The sequence below is a fragment of the Hordeum vulgare genome, chromosome 3H (assembly GCF_904849725.1).
Source record: "Hordeum vulgare subsp. vulgare chromosome 3H, MorexV3_pseudomolecules_assembly, whole genome shotgun sequence".
NCBI classification, from domain to species: Eukaryota; Viridiplantae; Streptophyta; class Magnoliopsida; order Poales; family Poaceae; genus Hordeum; species Hordeum vulgare.
Genome location: NC_058520.1, coordinates 358,141,597 through 358,162,521, shown reverse-complemented (window position 1 = coordinate 358,162,521; position 20,925 = coordinate 358,141,597). Strand labels below are relative to the sequence as shown.

The following is a 20,925-nucleotide window of genomic DNA, read 5'->3' as shown; positions in this document are numbered from 1 at the left end:
CTGCTATGGGTATCTAGTATGATCGCATCTCACTTACGCAAAGCCACAACGGCGATATGAAAGTTGCTATTTAACCTTCTCCAAGGACCACCTCGGTCAAATCCGATTCAACTAAAGTTGAAGAAACAGACACCCGTCAATCATCTTTATACAACAATTTGCATGTCAGTCGATGAAATGGTCTCTCGTAAGCGTACGAGTAAAGTTGGTCCGGGCCGCTTCAATCCAACAATACCGCCGAATCAATAAAGACTAAGGAGGGTAGCAAATTGAACATCAACACCCACAAACTCTTTTGTGTTCTACTCGAGATGTCATCTACGCATGAACCTAGCTTATGATGCCACTGTAGGGGAACGTTGCATGGGAAACAAAAAAAATTCCTATGCACACGAAGACCTATCATGGTGATGACCATCTACGAGAGGGGAGATCGGATCCACATACGCTTGTAGATCCCAAAGCGGGAAGCGTTAAGAAATGCAATTGATGTAGTGGAACATTTTCGCAATCCAAATCGCCGCCGTCCCACGATCCATCTCAATCTAGCGCCGAACGGACGACACCTCCGCGTTCAGCACACGTACAACTCGATGATGATCTCCGCCTTCTTGATCCAGCAACGGAGGCGGAGAGGTAGATGAGTTCTCCTATAGCGCTACAACGTGATGGCAATGGTGGTGGTGCTATTCCAATAGGGCTTCGCCTAAGCGCTGCTGAAACTAGACAAGAGGAGAAACGGATCTAGAGAGAGGGTAACACGTGGCTGATTATTGTATACAAAACCCTCAAAAACCTCTAGTATATATAGCAGGAGAGGAGAGGAGGCAGACTTGGCCCCTACTCCAAGGAGAAGGGGTCGGCTGAACCAAGGAAGAGTCCACCTTCCCACAAGGGAGTTGGACTACTTTGGGAGGACTCCTCCTTCCCTTCCTTTTTAAGGCCTTTTGCCTTTTATCTCCTCTCCTAGCCGCATGGGCCTTTGAGAGAGGCTTTGACCAGCCCACCAGGGGTTGGTCTACCTCCTCTCACAGCCCACAAGGTTCTTGGGTCGTCACACCCCTCCCGGTGGCCCCCCGACACCCTCCCGGCACTCCAGGTACACTACCGATGAGCCCGAAACTTTTCCGGTGACCAAAACAGGACTTCCTATATATCAATCTTTACCTCCGGACCATTATGGAGATCCTCGTGACGTCCAGTATCTCATATGAGACTCCTCACAACCTTCGGTCACCAGCACCTATAACTCAACTATACCGAAACGTCACTGAACCTTAAGTGTGCAGACCATGCGGGTTCGAGAACTATGTAGACATGACCAAGACACTCTCCGGTAAATAACCAATAGCGAGACCTGGACGTCCATATTGGAGCCTACATATTCTACGAAGATCTTATCGGTTGAACCTCTATGTCAAGGATTCACACAACCACGTATGTCATTCCCTTTGTCCTTCGGTATGTTACTTGCCCGAGATTCGGTCGTCGGTATCGCCATACCTATTTAAATCTCGTTACCGGCAAGTCTCTTTACTCGTTCCGTAATACAAGATCACGTGGCTAACTCTTTAGTCACATTGCTTGCATGTTTGTGATGTTGTATTATCGAGTGGGCCCCAAGATACCTCTCCATCACACGGAGTGACAAATCCTAGTATTGATCCATGCCAACTCAACGGACACCATCGGAGATACCTGTAGAGCACCTTTATAGTCACCCAGTAACGTTGCGACGTTTGATACACACAATGCATTCCTCCGGTGTCAGTGAGTTGCATGATATCACTGTCATAGGAATGTATACTTGACATGAAGAAAACAATAGCAACAAAATAACACGATCACATGCTACGTTTATATTTTGGGTCTTGTCCATCACATCATTCTCATAATGATGTGATCCCGTCATCAAGTGACAACACTTGTCTATGGCTAGGAAACCTTAACCATCTTTGATCAATGAGCCAGTCAACTAGAGGCTTACTCGGACAGTATTTTGTCTATGTATCCACACATGTATTTATGTTTCCATTCAATACAATTATAGCACGAATAATAAACGATTATTATGAACAAGGAAATATAATAATAACCAATTTATTATTGCCTCTAGGGCATATTTCCAACAGTGGACACTTTTTTTTGGTGGCCACCTAAATTTTACTACCCAACACCAATATTTGAGTCCTTACTACACCACCAAAAGTACCAAAAGGTGACGCCAACACGACCACTCTTTGGTGTTTTCACCGCTACGGCACCGACACATCCTACGTCAGTGCCTACGATTTTGGTCGCTGCCACACCGCCGGCCACCCCGAGCTCCGTCGCTCAGGGTCGATCGCCGACCCCCATGACAATCGCTGAGTTTGGGAAGCCACCGCCCAGTTTCGTCGAGCTCCTCCCTCTGACACTAAATTTCGCTGGCCGTTGTCGGATCAGCCCTCCCCTCCCCCTCCCCCTCCCCCCGCCCCAAGTTTCGGATACTCTCGGAAAACCCATATGTAAAGTAGAAAAAAAGATTACCTTTAACTTTGAATCATTTTATTTACAAAAAAGTGAAAACCTTATTTATCTTTCCACTTAGAGCATCTCTAACAAAGAGAACTAAAATTTTGCTCAAGATAGAAATTGTAAATTTGGGGTTGTTTGGCCCAAAAAACGACTCCAAGAACACAACTAAAGTTGTTGCATGTGGACCAATTTTTTGGTGTGCGCCCAAATGTTACCCAGTACCAATTTTTTACTCTTTGCGACACCTCCAAAGTACCAATAAAGTGGCACCAACCCACCGCCCTTCGGTATTTTCACCGCTACTGCACTGGCATGCCTACGATTTTGGTCACTGCCATACCGTCGGCCACTCCGAGCCCCTTCGCTCAGGGCAAATCACCGCCCCCTACAATGATAGCTGAGTTTGCGACGCCACCACCCAATTTCAATGACAAAGAAAGTGAAATTACATTTATCTCACGCGCAAAAGAAAAGGAAAAAAGAAATGACACGTAGAGTATCTCAGTTCCTATTGGAAAAGATATGTCATTTGATGCATAGGATAAGATTTTCTTCATCGAGTATAGCCTAATGTAGTATAACCTCTAGAGGAGGAGTCATGACGATGACGTATGCGTGTTGTCTCACCATGACCCTATTTAAGTAGTATGCGGGCTTTTTTATGTGTGCCGCTCAACCGTTGTAACAGTTTTCGTCCAGTTTTCCATAATTAACTGGACAATCTAGTTTTTCTGGATTTTTCCTGATAAACTGAGTAACTCTTTTCTTCTTAATGAATGCATGATAATTGTCATTTCAAAAAAATATATATGGTATAGCCTAATGTATTTCTCATTTGAAATATAAAGGTTGGTTCCTACCCACGTAGGAATGGAACTTAATTCCTACAACCAAAAGGGCGCTAGAATTATTTTTTTCCCTATAGGATTACCTACTAAATTACTGTGAACAAAGAAGGCCGAAAATAGACTGTACAGAGGAGAAAAAATGTTGGCTAATAAATACTCCTACTTACTCCTTTTGTTTTTAAATATAAGTTTTTAAAAATATTTCACTAGAATCTACATATGAACATATATAGAAATATTTTAAAGTATAGATTTACTTATTTTGTTTTGTATGTACTTCCTTCTTTTTAAATATAAGACCTTTTAGATATTTTAGTATGAACCACATACGAAGCAAGATAAGTGAATGTACACTCTAAAATATGTCTATATACATCTGTATCTAATTCATAATGAAATATGTAGAAGGTCCTATATTTAGAAACAAAATGAGTAGTCGATTCTAAAATCTTAGAAAACTTATATTTAAAAATTGGAAGGAATACTCTTTAATCAAGCCCGCATTCCCCGCAGGAAATGCTGGCAAAATAAATGCTGGCCCGCCAATCCTGCGGGAAGGGAAGGACACGCTGTTCTAGAGGACTGCAGCCCTGGTTGAGCCTCGGAGTACGGACTAGGCTTCTAGAAGCGACCAGCGGCCGCACGGTATAAAGGAATGGACGGGGATTTCCTTGGTAACCAAGCCGTCACCCGTGTTCTCACTTTCCCCGCTTCCCCTTCCCGTTCCCGTTTCAGGCACACAACTCTGACTCGCAATCGCGAGCCACCACCTTCCCAACGGATTCCCACACCTTACAAAACCCCCGTCGCCCCAACTCACCAGCATAAACGCACCTGAGGCTTGAAACACACCCGAGAAGCGAAAAGCCCTTGGAAGTCACGCCGACGGCGGGGGGAGATGGACGCGACGGCGGAAATCCACAAGGTCGCCAGCATGCGGCGCGGGGACAGCGGCTCCATATGGCGGCGCGGGGACGACGTCTTCTCGCGGTCGTCGAGGGACGACGACGACGAGGAGGCGCTGCGCTGGGCCGCCCTCGAGAAGCTGCCCACCTACGACCGCGTCCGCCGCGCCATCCTCCCGCCTCTCGACGGCGGCGAGGGCGCGGCGCCGGGGAAGGGGGTCGTCGACGTGCACGGCCTCGGCCCGCGCGAGCGGCGGGCCCTCATCGAGCGCCTCGTGCGCGTCGCCGACGAGGACAACGAGCGCTTCCTGCTCAAGCTCAAGGACCGCCTCGAGCGGTGCGTGCTACTACCCGTTTCCGTTTCCTGGCCGGAGCTCGTCGCCATGCCTGCCGGGTGTTTGATGATTTGTGCGTGTTTGGTTGCGCAGGGTTGGGATTGAAATGCCCACGATCGAGGTGAGGTTCGAGCACCTCGTGGCGGAGGCGGAGGTCCGCGTCGGCAACAGCGGCCTCCCCACCGTCCTCAATTCCATCACCAACACGCTCGAGGTGATCGTCGCAGCCAGACACCAAGGACGTTTGTGTCTCTGCGTGTCAGTTGAAGAGATATTGATTTGTTCTCGGTGTGCTTGGTGCAGGAAGCGGCGAACGCGCTGCGCATACTCCCCAACAGGAAGCGGACCATGCCCATCCTCCACGACGTCAGTGGCATCATCAAGCCCCGCAGGTAGTCAAAAGATCTCTCTCAGCCTTTTTGGCCACAGAAAACATGCTCATGCTCATGCTCATGCTCATGCTCATGCTCTGCCTGCCGAGTACACACTACACAGTACACTTGTCACCTGATTGAACCTGTAGACTTTGACCCGCGGGTCTTTTGGAACTTGGCTTCATAGCTTCTTCCACCTCACGCTCTTTTCGTTCGCGCAGGATGACACTCCTGTTGGGTCCACCTGGGTCCGGCAAGACCACATTGCTGCTCGCGCTGGCCGGGAGGCTCGACAAAGACCTCAAGGTCTCAGGCAATGTTACCTACAACGGGCACGGGATGGAGGAGTTTGTGCCGGAGAGGACGGCGGCCTACATAAGCCAGCACGACCTCCACATAGGGGAGATGACTGTGAGGGAGACGCTCGCCTTCTCCGCACGCTGCCAGGGTGTTGGCACCCGCTTTGGTACAATTCTCTGCAACTGTCACATGCACTTGCTCATGCATTCATTTCTGCTGCTTTCAGATCCTTTGGGATTGGCTGAGTTTGCTTCAGATACTATGCTTATCAAGCTTCCTTTTTGTTACATTGTCAGATATGCTCACGGAGTTGTCCAGGCGAGAGAAGGCCGCAAATATCAAGCCAGATGCTGATATCGATGCATTTATGAAGGCAAGACTTGCAAATCTGAAATAAACCAAGAATATTATAGTGGTTTCTGTGTGTTCTTCATGATATCTAATCCGAAATTATGTTTATCTTCATTAGGCGTCTTCAATGGGGGGTCTGGAGGCCAATGTGAACACAGACTATATATTGAAGGTAGTACATGAAATTTGAGCTACAGCTGCGATTACCTTCACACTGAATCACCCAAATCTGTTTTTGCTCACCGTTTGGACGTTACTGTATTTTACAGATATTAGGACTAGAGATGTGTGCAGACACGATGGTTGGGGACGAGATGCTGAGGGGCATCTCTGGTGGACAACGGAAGCGTGTTACAACTGGTAAAAAAAGATAGAACTCCAGCTCCATTTCAGTATGTATGTCAACATCAGCTATTAATGAACAGTTACATGAATAATTTTACGTTGATATGTCCTGTAGGTGAGATGCTGGTTGGGCCGGCCAAGGCGCTCTTCATGGACGAGATCTCAACTGGGCTTGACAGCTCAACTACATTCCAGATTGTAAACTCACTCAGGCAGTCTGTGCACATCCTTGGCGGCACAGCCGTCATCTCCCTGCTGCAGCCAGCCCCTGAAACATACAACTTATTTGATGACATCATCCTCCTCTCTGATGGCCAAGTCGTGTACCAGGGCCCTCGTGACGATGTGCTTGAATTCTTCGAGTCTGTGGGGTTCAAGTGCCCTGAAAGGAAGGGCATCGCTGACTTCTTGCAAGAGGTACTTTCGACTTTCTGTAATTGAATCCTAGCTTTTTCAAGTTGCTCAACGGTCCCTCTATGCAATTCTTCTGAATTTCGAATAGTACTCAAGATCCTCTGTTTTTGATTATCTAATAAATCTTTTAATGAAAGTAGATTATTTTGTAAGTTTACAACTTTTATGATCTCTTCCCGAACCAAAGATGAATCTTTCGATTCATTTGGTTCTCACGCTCCTTTTTTTCTTTTTCCCTTGGGGTTATCCTGCACTTGGAAGAAGAACTAGGAAAAGGAAAAAATATAGCGATACTTTTATTCTTCGTCGTCGTAAGTAAATACGTAACTAGGAATATGGAAATTTGCATTTTTAGAATTTGCAATAATGCGATGGACATTGCCATTGCCATTGCCACCACCTTCTTATGTACTGAATGGGTGCTTTTATTAAAGACGCGTCTCTGTGCGAATAATGGATAGGTGACTTCGAAGAAAGATCAAAAGCAATATTGGGCGCGGAGTGACGAGCCCTACCGGTTCGTGCCGGTTAAGGACTTTGTGTGTGCATTCCAGTCATTCCACACTGGGAGAGCTATAAGAAAGGAGCTCGCTGTGCCCTTTGACAAGAGCAAGAGCCATCCAGCAGCATTGACAACTACGAGGTATGGTGTGAGTGGCACGGAGCTGCTGAAGGCAAACATTGACAGGGAGATCCTCCTCATGAAGAGGAACTCTTTTGTCTACATGTTTAGAACCTTCCAGGTAATTGCCATTAGTACAAACAAATATATTGGTTGGTGTATAATGGAATGAGAAGCAACATAGGCATAACAGATTCCCTTATGTTCTGGCATTACAGCTGATCCTCATGTCATTTATTGCAATGACGCTCTTTTTCCGTACAAAGATGAAACGCGACTCTGTGACCAATGGGGGCATCTACATGGGGGCACTCTTCTTTGGTGTGCTCATGATCATGTTCAATGGCTTCTCTGAGCTTGCACTCACCGTCTTCAAGCTACCTGTGTTCTTTAAGCAGAGGGACCTCCTTTTCTACCCAGCATGGGCCTACACAATACCCTCATGGATCCTGAAGATCCCAATAACATTTGTTGAGGTTGGCGGTTATGTTTTCATAACATACTATGTCATGGGGTTCGACCCAAATGTAGGCAGGTGAGATTTATGGGGGTCCTCTTTTTGGTTAACAACAGCGCATCTTGTTTTGATGCTTTTTGGAAATGTTCTGACAGTACCTGCTATCCATTAACCAGGTTCTTCAAGCAATATCTTCTTATGTTAGCAATCAATCAGATGGCGGCATCACTCTTCCGATTTATTGGTGGAGCAGCAAGGAACATGATTGTTGCGAATGTCTTTGCATCATTCATGCTGCTCATTTTTATGGTATTGGGTGGATTCATTCTAGTAAGAGGTAAATATTCATCCGTCTTGCCTAATAGTCCTTGGCAATACAGATTTTTTCATATGTAAGCCTTCCTTCTGCCCAACTTGCAGAAAAAGTGAAGAAATGGTGGATTTGGGGCTACTGGATCTCCCCACTAATGTATGCACAGAATGCCATCTCAGTGAATGAGTTCTTCGGTCACAGCTGGGATAAAGTATTGAATAGCACGGCCTCAAACGAGACCCTTGGCGTGCAAGTCCTGAAGTACCGCGGAGTGTTTCCAGAAGCAAAGTGGTACTGGATCGGTTTGGGTGCAATGCTCGGGTACACCTTGTTGTTCAATGCTCTCTTCACTCTTGCCCTTACATACCTGAAGGGTGAGTACATGCAGAACTAGTTTGCTTATTTTTAGTGGATTTGGTTATTATATATTCCTGAGAACGGTTTCATATTTTGGTTTTCCAGCATACGGTAACTCCCGTTCGTCGGTATCTGAAGACGAACTGAAGGAAAAGCATGCCAACCTGAACGGTGAGGTTCTGGACAATGATCACCTGGAATCACCAAGCAATGATGGACCAACAGGAATGAACTCTGGAAATGACTCAGCAATTGTCGAAGAGAATTCTAGCCCCATACAAAGGGGAATGGTTCTTCCATTTCTTCCGCTTTCTCTCACGTTTGACAACATCAGATACTCTGTTGACATGCCACCGGTAATTGATAAATAAAATGCTTCTATTGCAGTGTCATCGTAGGACATTGTCCTAGTTCCTAACCATGAGTACGAAATTCGTTTCAGGAAATGAAAGCACAAGGCGTAGTTGAAGACAGATTAGAGCTCCTCAAAGGTGTTAGTGGATCTTTCAGGCCAGGGGTACTGACTGCGCTGATGGGTGTCAGTGGTGCTGGCAAGACTACTCTGATGGATGTGTTGGCAGGGAGAAAGACAGGTGGGTACATTCAAGGAAACATCAGCATTTCAGGATACCCGAAGAAACAAGAGACCTTTGCACGCGTATCAGGATACTGCGAACAGAACGATATCCACTCTCCGCAGGTGACAGTCTACGAGTCGCTTCTTTTCTCAGCGTGGCTCCGTCTCCCCGAGGATGTTGATTCAAACAAAAGAAGGGTCAGTCAACCGAAATAGCTATTGTTAGCTTTAGTTAATACACGATCGACTGTTTCTTACCTCTGTGTATGCAGATGTTCATCGAGGAGGTGATGGAGCTTGTGGAGCTCAAGCCTCTGAAAGATGCATTGGTTGGTCTACCGGGAGTGAATGGTCTGTCGACTGAGCAGAGGAAGAGGCTGACCATTGCTGTGGAGCTCGTTGCTAATCCTTCTATCATTTTCATGGATGAGCCAACCTCCGGACTTGATGCCCGAGCAGCCGCAATCGTGATGAGGACAGTGAGGAACACTGTTGATACTGGCAGAACTGTGGTTTGCACGATTCATCAACCTAGCATTGACATATTTGAAGCATTTGATGAGGTGAGTGAGATTTCACAGCGGAGATTTCTACCAGCTTTCCTGTGGACATTCTTTACTGTAGAAGTGTCATCTGCACGATTCATTAGCCTGGTTTGACCGCTTGGTTATGGCTGGTTATCCAAACCTTGAGTTATCCCCGGAGATCTAAACTTCCTGATCAATGCTTGCAGCTATTCCTGATGAAGCGAGGCGGAGAAGAGATCTATGCTGGTCCATTGGGCCATCATTCTGCAGACTTAATTAATTACTACGAGGTACCCCAATCTAATTTCCTTGCTGATCGGTTTTCGCCCAGTTTTCCATTAATTAACTAGGCAATTCTCTTCTGCTTAATTAATCGATGAAACAGATCTTTTGCCTCCGTTTCGAAAAATAATAATTCCTTAATGATAAGCACATGCTTTTGTTTTGCTCAGGGAATTCATGGAGTCCGCAAAATTAAAGATGGCTACAATCCGGCAACATGGATGTTGGAAGTGACAACGATCGGTCAAGAACAGATGCTAGGCGTTGATTTCAGTGACATATACAAGAAATCTGAACTCTATCAGTGAGTAACTTATTTGCCATCCTAGACATAGTCATTTGGAATCACCTTAGATGGTCAAGGAAACAAAGTTATTATAAGTATGCTACAGATGAAGTAACTTAGCAGACTACAGGTAAATAGGTAGATTTATTTATGGTATGTCACAACCTTAGAAGTTTGCTACAGGTAACTCAGCATACTAATACAAGTAAGGTATGATAACAAACTGAAGAACCACCCGTTGTAATAACTAATGCTCTTTGACTTGGACTTAGATTTGCAAAGGCGGACTTCCAATAGGCCAGCTTTTTTCCGAAATGAACAACAGGCCAGCTTTCCGTTCTCCAATGCATTTTTGCTATGGCAGATGTGGATGTAATATTGCTATGTTACCTTTTGCAGGAGAAACAAGGCATTGATAAAGGAACTAAGCCAACCTGCGCCGGGTTCAACTGATCTGTATTTCCCTACCCAGTACTCACAGTCTTCGATCACACAATGCATGGCTTGCCTGTGGAAGCAGAACCTGTCATACTGGAGGAACCCTCCTTACAATGCCGTTAGGTTCCTTTTCACTACTGTAATTGCTCTTCTCTTCGGCACCATCTTCTGGGACCTTGGTGGCAAAATGTATGTCATGACAAACATATTCTAATATAGCAAGCAAGCAGCCAACCTTCGAAACTTTATTTATCTCTTTTTGCTTCTTATTCCAGGAGCCAGTCACAAGACTTGTTCAATGCCATGGGGTCAATGTATGCTGCAGTGCTGTTCATCGGTATCATGAACTGTACTTCGGTTCAACCAGTGGTGGCTGTGGAGAGGACAGTCTTTTACCGTGAAAGAGCAGCCGGCATGTACTCAGCTTTCCCGTACGCATTTGGCCAGGTGAAAGTTGTTCTCTTATTATTCAGTGTTCCGGGTGCTCATGTTCTAAGCTGGTGGTTGCAATACTGAGAGCCAGAGTCTGATTAGTGTTAAACTTCTCTATTGTAGGTTGTCATTGAACTCCCATACACACTCGCTCAGGCTACCGTATACGGAGTCATAGTTTACTCCATGATTGGGTTTGAGTGGACAGCTGCTAAATTCTTTTGGTACCTCTTCTTCATGTACTTCACGCTGCTCTACTTCACATTCTACGGCATGATGGCTGTTGGCCTGACGCCGAACTACCACATCGCCTCGATCGTCTCATCAGCATTCTATGCCATCTGGAATCTCTTCTCAGGTTTCATCATCCCCCGACCGGTAAGTGCCATCACCTATGGCAGTCCACGTCTACTCCTTTTTCAGCATTTCGTAGCTTAACTATTTCCTGTTTTACCATGAAACAATGTACAGAAAGTTCCAATCTGGTGGAGATGGTATTGCTGGGTATGCCCAGTCGCGTGGACACTGTACGGGCTAGTTGTCTCACAGTTCGGCGATGTCATGACGCCGATGGATGACGGCACTCTCGTGAAAGACTTCATAGAGGGCTACTTCGACTTCAAGCACAGCTGGTTAGGTTATGTTGCTATGGTGGTCGTGGCGTTTGCGGTGCTGTTTGCCTTCTTGTTCGGCTTTGCCATCATGAAGCTCAACTTCCAGAAGAGGTAGATGATGACGATATGAGGCATGTTCTAGAAAGAAATTGCATTATTTGCCGGCAAATATGAATCGATGTGTACATATCATTTGACCACACGAAATGTTTAGGTTCATTAATTATCTTGTACCTATGTACTAGTGCATCATAGATGTTTATCTTTTGGAAACATTTTCACCACATGAATGTTTTTTTTTATAAATGGCAATATATATTAATATCAAGAGGATATCAAGTACACCCTTCCCTTGTATATGATGTCCTTTTTCGCCATACCAAGGGGTGTACTTAAAAAATTAACTATTTCCATTCTAGATTTTACTCTCAGAGTGATGATCAAAAGAACAAATACAGATTGGTTAAATGGAGCATTTTGTGCCGTCCTAGAGAGCAAGGGGGTCTAGGAATTCATGATTTGGACATGAAGAATGTTGCCTTGCTAAGCAAGTGGTTGTTTAAGCTCGAGACAAGTGATGGAATGTGGCAACAGTTGATACGCAATAAGTACTTATGTAGTAGGCCTTTGTCACAAGTCGAGTGGAGAGTTGAGGATTCGCACTTTTGGGCCAGCCTCATGAAAGTGAAGGAAGATTTTCTTCACTTTGGTACTTTCACGATAAAGGATGACACCCAAATCAGGTTTTGGGAGGACAAGTGGTTGGGTAATATCCCGCTGTGAGAACAATATCCAAATCATGTGGAATAAACAGTCTATTGTGGCAGACGTCCTCCAAAGTTACCGCCCGATGTTACAGTGGAGGAGAGACCTTGCGGGGCCGAAATTAGTAGCTTGGAATAATTTACTTCCTTGACTTGTTAATATTGTTCTCACACATGAGCAAGACGTTTTTCGCTAGAACTTAACTCCTGATGGGGTGTTCTCGGTCAAGCCTCATTATCTTGCTCTTGTGCATTGTGATATTCCCAATATCAACAAAAGCCTATCGAAAATTAGGGCGTTGCTCAAAGTTAAGATATTTCTTTGGTACTTACGACGTGGAGTAGTTCTAATAAGGTATAACTTGGCTAAACGTAATTGGCAAGGCAACAAAAGTTGTTACTTTTGTCATAAAGATGAGACTATCCTGCACCTTTTCTTTGAATGTCGCTTTGCAAGGGCCGTTTGGTCTATTATACATGCGGCTTCAGGGTTGTTCCCACCTCAAAGTATGTCACGTATGTTCAGTGCTTGGCTCCGGGGCATAAGGAATGGCCTAAAACGACAAGTCCTGTTAGGGGCGGCCGCTACTTGTTGGTCACTTTGGTTATGCAGGAATATGTGGTTTTTAACAAGAAAAAGAAATTCATCTCCTCTACAGGTTATATATTCAGTTACCCACTGGCTCTGTACCTGGGCTATTCTTCAGAAGCTGGGTTCTCAGGAGTTGGTTGCAGCGGCGTGTCAAGGAGCGGGTGGTCAGGGAGTGTTTTACCCAGGAGCATGGGTGGCGGTCTAGTCTAAGGATTGACGGGCCATACCATTTTTCTGGTATTCCACTTGTTACAAAACTCGTGTGTGTGTGGGCGGGTGCATTCTAGTTATGCAAAGGTCGGGAGTGATCTCAGCATGATTGCATCATCTTGATGTAATGATCCGAATTCAATAAAAGCTTCCTTTGTAAAAAAATCAAGTACACCCGGCCTCTTCAACAACTCAATGCCACGAGCAACTTGAGATATCGATGATGCACACATCCAAATTATTAGAAGGGAAAAGGAACAAAAGAAAATACCAAGATCTTAGGCACGTAGTAACCAAAAACGACATCAACCGCTACCCTGACCCACAAGTTGTTATTTTCTTCATAGCCTTCGAAGACAGACTTGGATCCATCACTCCTAGTCTCCTACCCACAATCATTTGCAACTTCAGAACATGGTCTTAAGCACTAATGATTTACATGATCTGGAATTTCCTCTCAACAAAGAGAAGATCGATTTCGTTATTAAACACATGCCTGCTCACAAAGCCCTTTGACCAGATGGTGTCACTGCAGCATTCTCAAAGCTTGTTGGCGCATTGTAGCTCCGGACTTCTACAAACTCATTGAGGATTTTTATCAGGGTCATATAAATATGCAGAGTGTCAATTATTCCTTCATCACCCTCATCCCTAAGAAAGATAATCCTCTCCTCTCACGGGATTGCAGACCTATCTCACTTCTCAAAGCACTGATAATTCTCACCAAACTTCTACAAACATACCACAAAGGATCATTCTTAAATTGGTGCATAAGAATTAATATGGATTTGTGCATAACGGAAGTATCCAAGATTGTCTGGCATGGGCTTTTGAATATCTACATCAATGCTATCACTAAAAGATTAAAATGGTGATTTTTGTTGGAAATATGCCCTAGAGGCAATAATAAAATGGTTATTATCATATTTCCTTGTTCATGATAATCGTCTATTGTTCATGCTATAATTGTATTAACAGGAAACAGTAATACATGTGTGAATAAATAGATCACAATGTGTCCCTAGCAAGCCTCTAGTTGGCTAGCTCGTTAGTCAATAGATGATCATGGTTTCCTGATCATGGGCATTAGATGTCATTGATAACGGGATCACATCATTGGGAGAATGATGTGATGGACAAGACCCAATCCTAAGCCTAGCACTAGATCGTATTGTTCGTATGCTAATGCTTTTCTAATGTCAAGTATCTTTTCCTTCGACCGTGAGATTGTGCAACTCCCGGATACCGTAGGAGTGCTTTGGGTGTATCAAACGTCACAACGTAACTGGGTGACTATAAAGGTGCACTACGGGTACCTCCGAAAGTGTCTGTTGGGTTGGTACGAATCGAGATCGGGATTTGTCACTCCGTGTGACGGAGAGGTATCTCTGGGCCCACTCGGTAGAACATCATCATGAGCTCAATGTGACTAAGGAGTTAGTCACACGATGACGTGCTACGGAACGAGTAAAGAGACTTACCGGTAACGAGATTGAACAAGGTATAGGTATACCGACGATCGAATCTCGGGCAAGTTCTATACCGACAGACAAAGGGAATCGTATGCGGGATTGATTGAATCCTTGACATCGTGGTTCATCCGATGAGATCATCGTGGAGCAAGTGGGAGCCACCATGGGTATCCAGACCCCGCTGATGGTTATTGGCCAGAGAGGTGTCTCGGTCATGTCTGCCTGTCTCCCGAACCCGTAGGGTCTACACACTTAAGGTTCGATGACGCTAGGGTTATAGGGAATTGTTATACGAGGTTACCGAAAGTTGTTCGGAGTCCCGGATGAGATCCCGGACATCACGAGGAGCTCCGGAATGGTCCGGAGGTAAAGATTGATATATAGGACGGATGGTTTCGGATACCGGAAGTGTTTCGGGCATCACCGGTAACGTACCGGGACCACCGGGACCACCGAAGGGGGGCAACGACCCCGGGAGATAAGGTGGGCCAAGTGGGGGTGGGAACCAGCCCCTAGGTGGGCTTGTGCGCCTCCCCACTCAGCCCATAGCGCAAGGGAGAGAAAAGGGGGGGGCAAACCCTAGGCCAGGTGGGCCTAAGGCCCACCAGATGGTGCGCCACCCCTCCTCCCCCTCTGGCCGCCGCACCTCCCATCTGGGGGGCTGCCGCACCCCCTAGGGTGGGAACCCTAGGGGTGGCACCCCCTCTCCCCTCCCCCTATATATATCGGGCACTTTTGGCCATTGAGACACACGGTTTTCCCTCTCTCTCGGCGCAGCCCCGCTCTTCCTCCTCCTCCTCTCTGCCGGTGCTTGGCGAAGCCCTGCCGAGAGACCTCGTCTCTCCATCGACACCATGCCGTCGTGCTGCTGGAGTTCTTCCCCAACCTCTCCCTCCTCCTTGCCGGATCAAGGTGCGGGAGACGTCACGGGGCTGCACGTGTGTTGAACACAGAGGTGCCGTAGTTCGGCACTAGATCGGAATCGCTGTGAGTACGACTCCATCAACCGCGTTCTAGCAACGCTTCCGCTTAGCGATCTTCAAAGGTACGAAGATGCTCTTACCCCTCTCTCGTTGCTGGTCTCTCCATAGGAAGATCTGAATATGCGTAGGAAAATTTTGAATTTATGCTACGTTACCCAACAATTTTAAAACTTGATTTTGAAAAAGGCATTTGATCTAATTGACCATAACACTCATGGAACTGCTTACTACGAAAGGATTTGGACAAAGGTGGAAGACCTGGATTAGTATGATTTACATCACTGTTTTCTCTTCCGTGGTGCTTAATGGTAAACCTGGAAAAGAATTTTGTGCACCATAGGTGTGAGACAAGGAGATCCACTTTCACCCCTCATTTTTGTGTGAGTTGTTGACCTCCTATAGTCTATTTTCAACGAACCTATGCACACTTATTAGGTCGACCCCCCTTTAAGACATACATCTTCTCATTATCCAATTATTCAGTTTTCACTTGACACATGCTCATCTCCGTGCTAAAGATGAGAGCATTTTACATAGTAAAAACCTTTTGCAATATTATCTCGACTATACTCGCTGAAGGTCAATTATTACAAATCTTTCTTGGTGCCCATTAATCTCTTTGCACAAAGAACTCAATTTCGGGCTGCTTTTCTTGAGTGTCAAACGGGTAAACTTCCATTCACATACCTTGGGCTTCCTCCAAATACCCAAAAGTCCAATTTCTCTGCACAAAGAACTCAATTGGCTCCTTTGCTTGAGTGGCAAGGGGGTAAACTTCAATGCACATACCTTCCGCTTCCTCTAAATACCCAAATCCCAACACTAAAGACTTAATCCATATGTTGCAAAGGATTGGGAGAAGGCTCTGTGGCTGCTCCACACTTTTATCCCATGGAGATAAACTAGTACTTCTGAAAGCTGTGTTCGCTAGTATGCCAACTTTCACCATGTCTTGCTTTGCATTGCCCATGTCAATAATTGAGTTGATCAGTAAATACCTAAGCTGGTATTTCTATAGAAAATATGTGATGGAAGAAAAAGGTTGTGCACTTATAGCATGGGATAAAGTTTGCAAACCTAAAAGTCAAGGAGATTTGGGTGTGTTGGATTTGATTACCTGTAACAATGCACTTATGATGAAGCATCTTCACAAATTCATGAACCAACATGATCTACCCTGGGTTAGTATTATTTAGGAGTCTTACTACTCACATGGACCACCACCTGATAGAAAAACGGGATCATTCATGTGGAAATCTATTATTAAGCCCCTCCCTCTATAAACAAATTGCCTCTTGTGATGTTGGTAATGGCAAGACTGATTTGTTTTGGGAATACAAATGGAGGCAACAATAATTGACACTAACATATCCGAAATTGCACTCCTTTAGTTAACATGACATGATCACTCTTCGAAAAGTCACGACACAAGCATAGTTTGAAGATTTATTCCATAGACCACTTTCCACTCAAGCATACACCCAATTTTTGCAGCTTCAGACTTTCCTCCAGGAAAGACAAGTTTTGGCTCATAATGACAATTGGACTACCCTTGGGGTCATACTTCTTGTGCCAATAAAATGTATATTCATCTCAAGGGACCAGATAAGGCTCATAGCATGTTCTCTCAACTATGGAAATGTGGCTACACTTAGATACAAAGTCTTCTCATGGATTGTACTTTTTCTCAAAGTTGCTGACAGAAGAGCATACCGATAAGCACAAAGGCATCTCATTCTTTGATGAAGTTCATGTTTCTCTTTTGGAACTTCCCACTACTATCAGTTTGGATATTGTCATCATGGGCTGTGGGAGCACATGGATTCAATGAAATTATTAAATCTTTAGGAATGCCTCCTAGAAATCCAACTCCTCGAGCCAATCTCAAAGAATTGCTCAAAGTTCACATTGTTGCGTATGAAACCTCAGAAAGCTGACCAACTCAAGAATTGGTGTTCAATATATCTTTGGTCAGTCCAATTATATAATACTCCCTCCATCCTGAAATTCTTGTCGGGCACCCAGTTCATTGGTAAATTTGCAAAAAAATCCTTGCCAGCTAAAAAGTGTCTCAAACAGAGCCCTCCGCCCGTCTTCTTCCTCCGCTCATCACCCGCGCGTTGTGTGACAGCCCGGAACCGACACTCCAGAAGGTTCCCATGTCATTACGTTATCACCTTGTGTTTTCTTTGTTGTCGCATTTATCATCTCACCATATGCATCATGCGCATTGCATCGACACTCTATTGTCGTCATTTTTCAAAACTTGCATTCGTTATTAGTTGTCGGTTCTCTCCATTTTTGTCGTTGACCGTTTCGAGACCAACCACACACGCACGCGCCCGCGACATCATTAAAATATTGTTTTAAGAAGTGTGTATAAAACTTTTTCGGATTGGGTTGAAAGTTGATGTGCGGTCTTATTATAGTGTAGGTAGGCCGCCTGCCAAATTTCATCGCAATCGAAGTCCGTTCGATACCCGAGTCGTTAAACCTATAACGACACTATAACCGATTAGATCGTCAAACATTTTGGTTTTATAAAAACCTGCTGCCGGGCTGCCCATTTTCCCTCTCATCTCCGCCTAGCCTCTCTGCACAGTGCACCCGACGTGCTCGCAACCTAGTCCGAAACTCCTCCCCAAAACTGAAACATATGGTTGTGACTGTTGGGTCCGGATCAACCCCGTAATATACCTAAGCCATCATTAGTTTGTCAATTGGACTCCATAACTTAGTTATTCTCAACCATCTGATATAATCTGAGGGTCCATATGGCCCTAAAACTAATCAACTTGCTATATATAGTCCACCCCTAGTTCATTTTGGACAAACCCTAGACCCTAGTCAGACCAGCTACCTTCAATCCCGAACGTGCCGCCGCCCACTTGGTCTCCCCTTTATTTCAGCGCGAGTGAGCCTAGGGATGTAAATGATGATGGGACCCACTAATCTCACATATGCCATTCACCAAAAAAACGTTAAGTGGCGTTTGTGAACACCCACGAAAACTGACTGGCGTAAATGGGCAGCCCAGAAAAGCCCATCGAGCAAGCAACAGCCAACGTCTACAAATCTCCTTCCTCGCTCCTCAGTCAATCGTCACGCCCTACGCTAGGGCGCCATCGCCGCCGCCGCCATCTCCACCGCACCACCTCTCGCTTCCAATGGCGCCGCCGTCGCGCCCTTTGAATGGAGCTAAAGAGGACATCACCGGCGACCGAGCCGAGCCTTGCGGGGATGCTCCTCTGCTCTCTCCCTAACTCGCGGATGTCCTCTTCAGCTCTTGCTCCGCGGCCACAGTCAAGGGGAATAGCCAGAGACGAAGTCGACCCCTGCGTGACTGCTCCCTTCCCAATCCCAGCGACGGCCTCTTTGGCCCCTGCTCCCCCACTTCCTCCTCTTCTCCCCCAGGTATGCAAACTCCTCTCCTCCTCCTCCAGATTAGCTCAGGATGTAAATGGCGCTGGGCTCTGGATATGTGCTCGTGTGATGAATCTGCTTGACTGCACGGTGAATGGTAGATAGCAATATCATCCGAATTACTTGTGTTTTGCTTTACTTGTACTAGCACACAAATCAGTTATAAGACAGTGATAATCTTTTTATACGGAAACAGTTAGAAAGGTCTATGAAAGGGTGAGATCTTGTGTTTTGCTATGTCGTGTTGAAATCAGTTATGTATGCACCTTCAGTCTATCTATCTGTAATCCATATCAATTCATCTTTGAATTAGTAGCACCTGGATACACAGAGTGTTTCAGAATTGTTCGCTGATTCAGCGTCCAAATTTTGCTTCAAGGATAATCTCGAGATGCATTTGATTCAAACTTGTTTCTAGGGCTGTAAGTAGATGTGTGATTGTTTCATGGAAAAGCTAGCTAGTACTGAAGATTGTGGAGATGAGGGAGGGACGGTCTGCTGAATTCCTGACATATAAGTAGTTAGAGTAATGGATTGTATTTTTGGTCATACATGTCTCAAGGTTGCCTGAAAATATAATCTAATTCAAGTGTGCAATTTATCTTTCTCGACTCAGATTCACACTGTTTGAATTTGTTTTGCTGTTTAAATCTTTTGTAAAAAATTGTCCAAACCTGTCGACGCGACTATAGAAGTAGACTGAACAACAAGACTGTCGAAGCCTTGATCTGCCTCCAAAATTGGTATAGATCTGATGTTCAATGTCTAGACTCTAGAATATATTTACCGAACTTGAATTTTCTTTCCATGCTTCTAAGCAAGTACGTGAAAACTGAAGAAGAGAAAGATTGAGTCTATTTGCTCTGCTTGGCTGCACTATTTGAGTCTTTGAAAGCAGTTAATTTAGTTTCACTGCCCAGCAAAGTTTGATAGGTATATGAACTGTAGTTTAATTGTGTGAACCATGCCAACTTTTGCAGATGCAGACTCAGGTTGAGGCATACATGATAGGATGGAAGAGTTGCTGGAGTGGTAGATCGAAGCATACATTTCATCTGCAAAAAAATGTTTGATTCATGGTGCAAGTTGCTGTTGCTTTATGGATTTTGCTCCTTCTTCTACTATGAAAGTATGAATTTTATCCTGTAGTTTAATTATTATCTGAGAGAGTGTAAGCTGCAGATAAATGTTTAATCTCAAGAGAGATTCGGAGTATTTTTATCTGAAAAGGTCTATTTTGTTGCAGTATATGGACAGTATTTTTATCTCAGAAAGTATATTTTTTTCTGAAGAGATATTTAGAGTATTTTAATATGAGAAAGTATGAATGTTGCATTATATGAACAATATATGAACACCATCAGTCCCATATAAAAATTAACTGCGCTACCATTTAATCCCACGTAAAAAGTGATGGACAATGTGGCCAAGTCCAAGAGTGTCAACGAGCCGCCCACTTACATCCTGAAGCGAGCCAAACCCCCATCCCGATTCATCCAAGTAGCAAGCTCCTGTGTGCCCGAGCCAACTCCATTGCACCACCACCCACAAATACTGGGTTCGAATCCTAGGCTAGCCCAAATTTTTGTCATATTTTTGGTTTGCACACGCACAGCCGTTTGGGCCAGATCTGTGACTGGGCTTGCCTAGTGCAGTACTTTCGGCCCATGTAGTTTATATTGTCCCAGCGAATTTAGCAATTAATCAAATCATGCATAGGTGCACAAATGCTATCATATTGAAATGCCAATAACTAATTATCCGTGTATCGCATGTAAAAACTTTAAACATGTGAAATGCTTAGCATTTTGTGTAGCTTCGCAATATGCAACATTCAACCATGTTAAAAATATTTAACTTGTTGTTTTCATGTAATTTCCATTAATGCCATATTAAAATGGTTTAATTCATAGATATTAAACCGTAACTCCGATTAAAATGTTTTATATATGTAATTTGACTAGAAAAATGTGTAGAATAACATGATGACATTAATCTTGTTGTTTAGCAACTCTAAAAATATGTTATAGGCAGAACAATACCAAAATCTTAATTTGCATATGGGGACTTTTCAGAATTGTTATTCGTTGTTTCGGCCTCATTTAAACTTGACTAGAATATCATGTAGCTTCATAATATCTCGTTGCATCCATGCCTTAACATGTTTGTTTTGTTGTTTGCATGCAT

At 44.6% G+C, this 20,925-nt stretch overlaps 1 protein-coding gene and 1 long non-coding RNA gene across 2 annotated transcripts; both read left to right on the top strand.

The window, feature by feature from the left end:
• The first annotated feature begins 4,056 nt into the window (after window positions 1–4,056).
• Window positions 4,057–11,651, top strand: LOC123443853 (ABC transporter G family member 36). Its single transcript, XM_045120392.1, has 21 exons — window positions 4,057–4,607; window positions 4,699–4,819; window positions 4,909–4,997; window positions 5,201–5,445; window positions 5,576–5,652; window positions 5,749–5,802; window positions 5,900–5,990; window positions 6,091–6,392; window positions 6,851–7,132; window positions 7,230–7,546; window positions 7,645–7,805; window positions 7,889–8,155; window positions 8,244–8,494; window positions 8,581–8,913; window positions 8,988–9,278; window positions 9,449–9,532; window positions 9,695–9,828; window positions 10,210–10,437; window positions 10,524–10,695; window positions 10,804–11,058; window positions 11,152–11,651. The coding sequence occupies exons 1-21, from the start codon at window positions 4,264–4,266 to the stop codon at window positions 11,407–11,409; spliced, it is 4,356 nt and encodes a 1,451-aa protein (XP_044976327.1). The 5' UTR covers window positions 4,057–4,263; the 3' UTR covers window positions 11,410–11,651.
• Window positions 11,652–18,373: 6,722 nt separating this feature from the next.
• On the top strand, window positions 18,374–19,959 carry LOC123439957. Its single transcript, XR_006630233.1, has 2 exons — window positions 18,374–18,729; window positions 19,719–19,959. It is a non-coding gene; the product is annotated as an uncharacterized LOC123439957 (long non-coding RNA).
• The last annotated feature ends 966 nt before the right edge of the window (window positions 19,960–20,925 follow it).

Coding starts and splice junctions, on each gene's coding strand:
- LOC123443853 (XM_045120392.1), top strand. CDS start 4,264: ATGGACGCGACGGCGGAAATCCACAAGGTCGCCAGCATGCGGCGCGGG. Junction 7,547..7,644: donor TTCGACCCAAATGTAGGCAG/GTGAGATTTATG, acceptor TCCATTAACCAG/GTTCTTCAAGCAATATCTTC. Junction 9,533..9,694: donor ACTTAATTAATTACTACGAG/GTACCCCAATCT, acceptor TGTTTTGCTCAG/GGAATTCATGGAGTCCGCAA.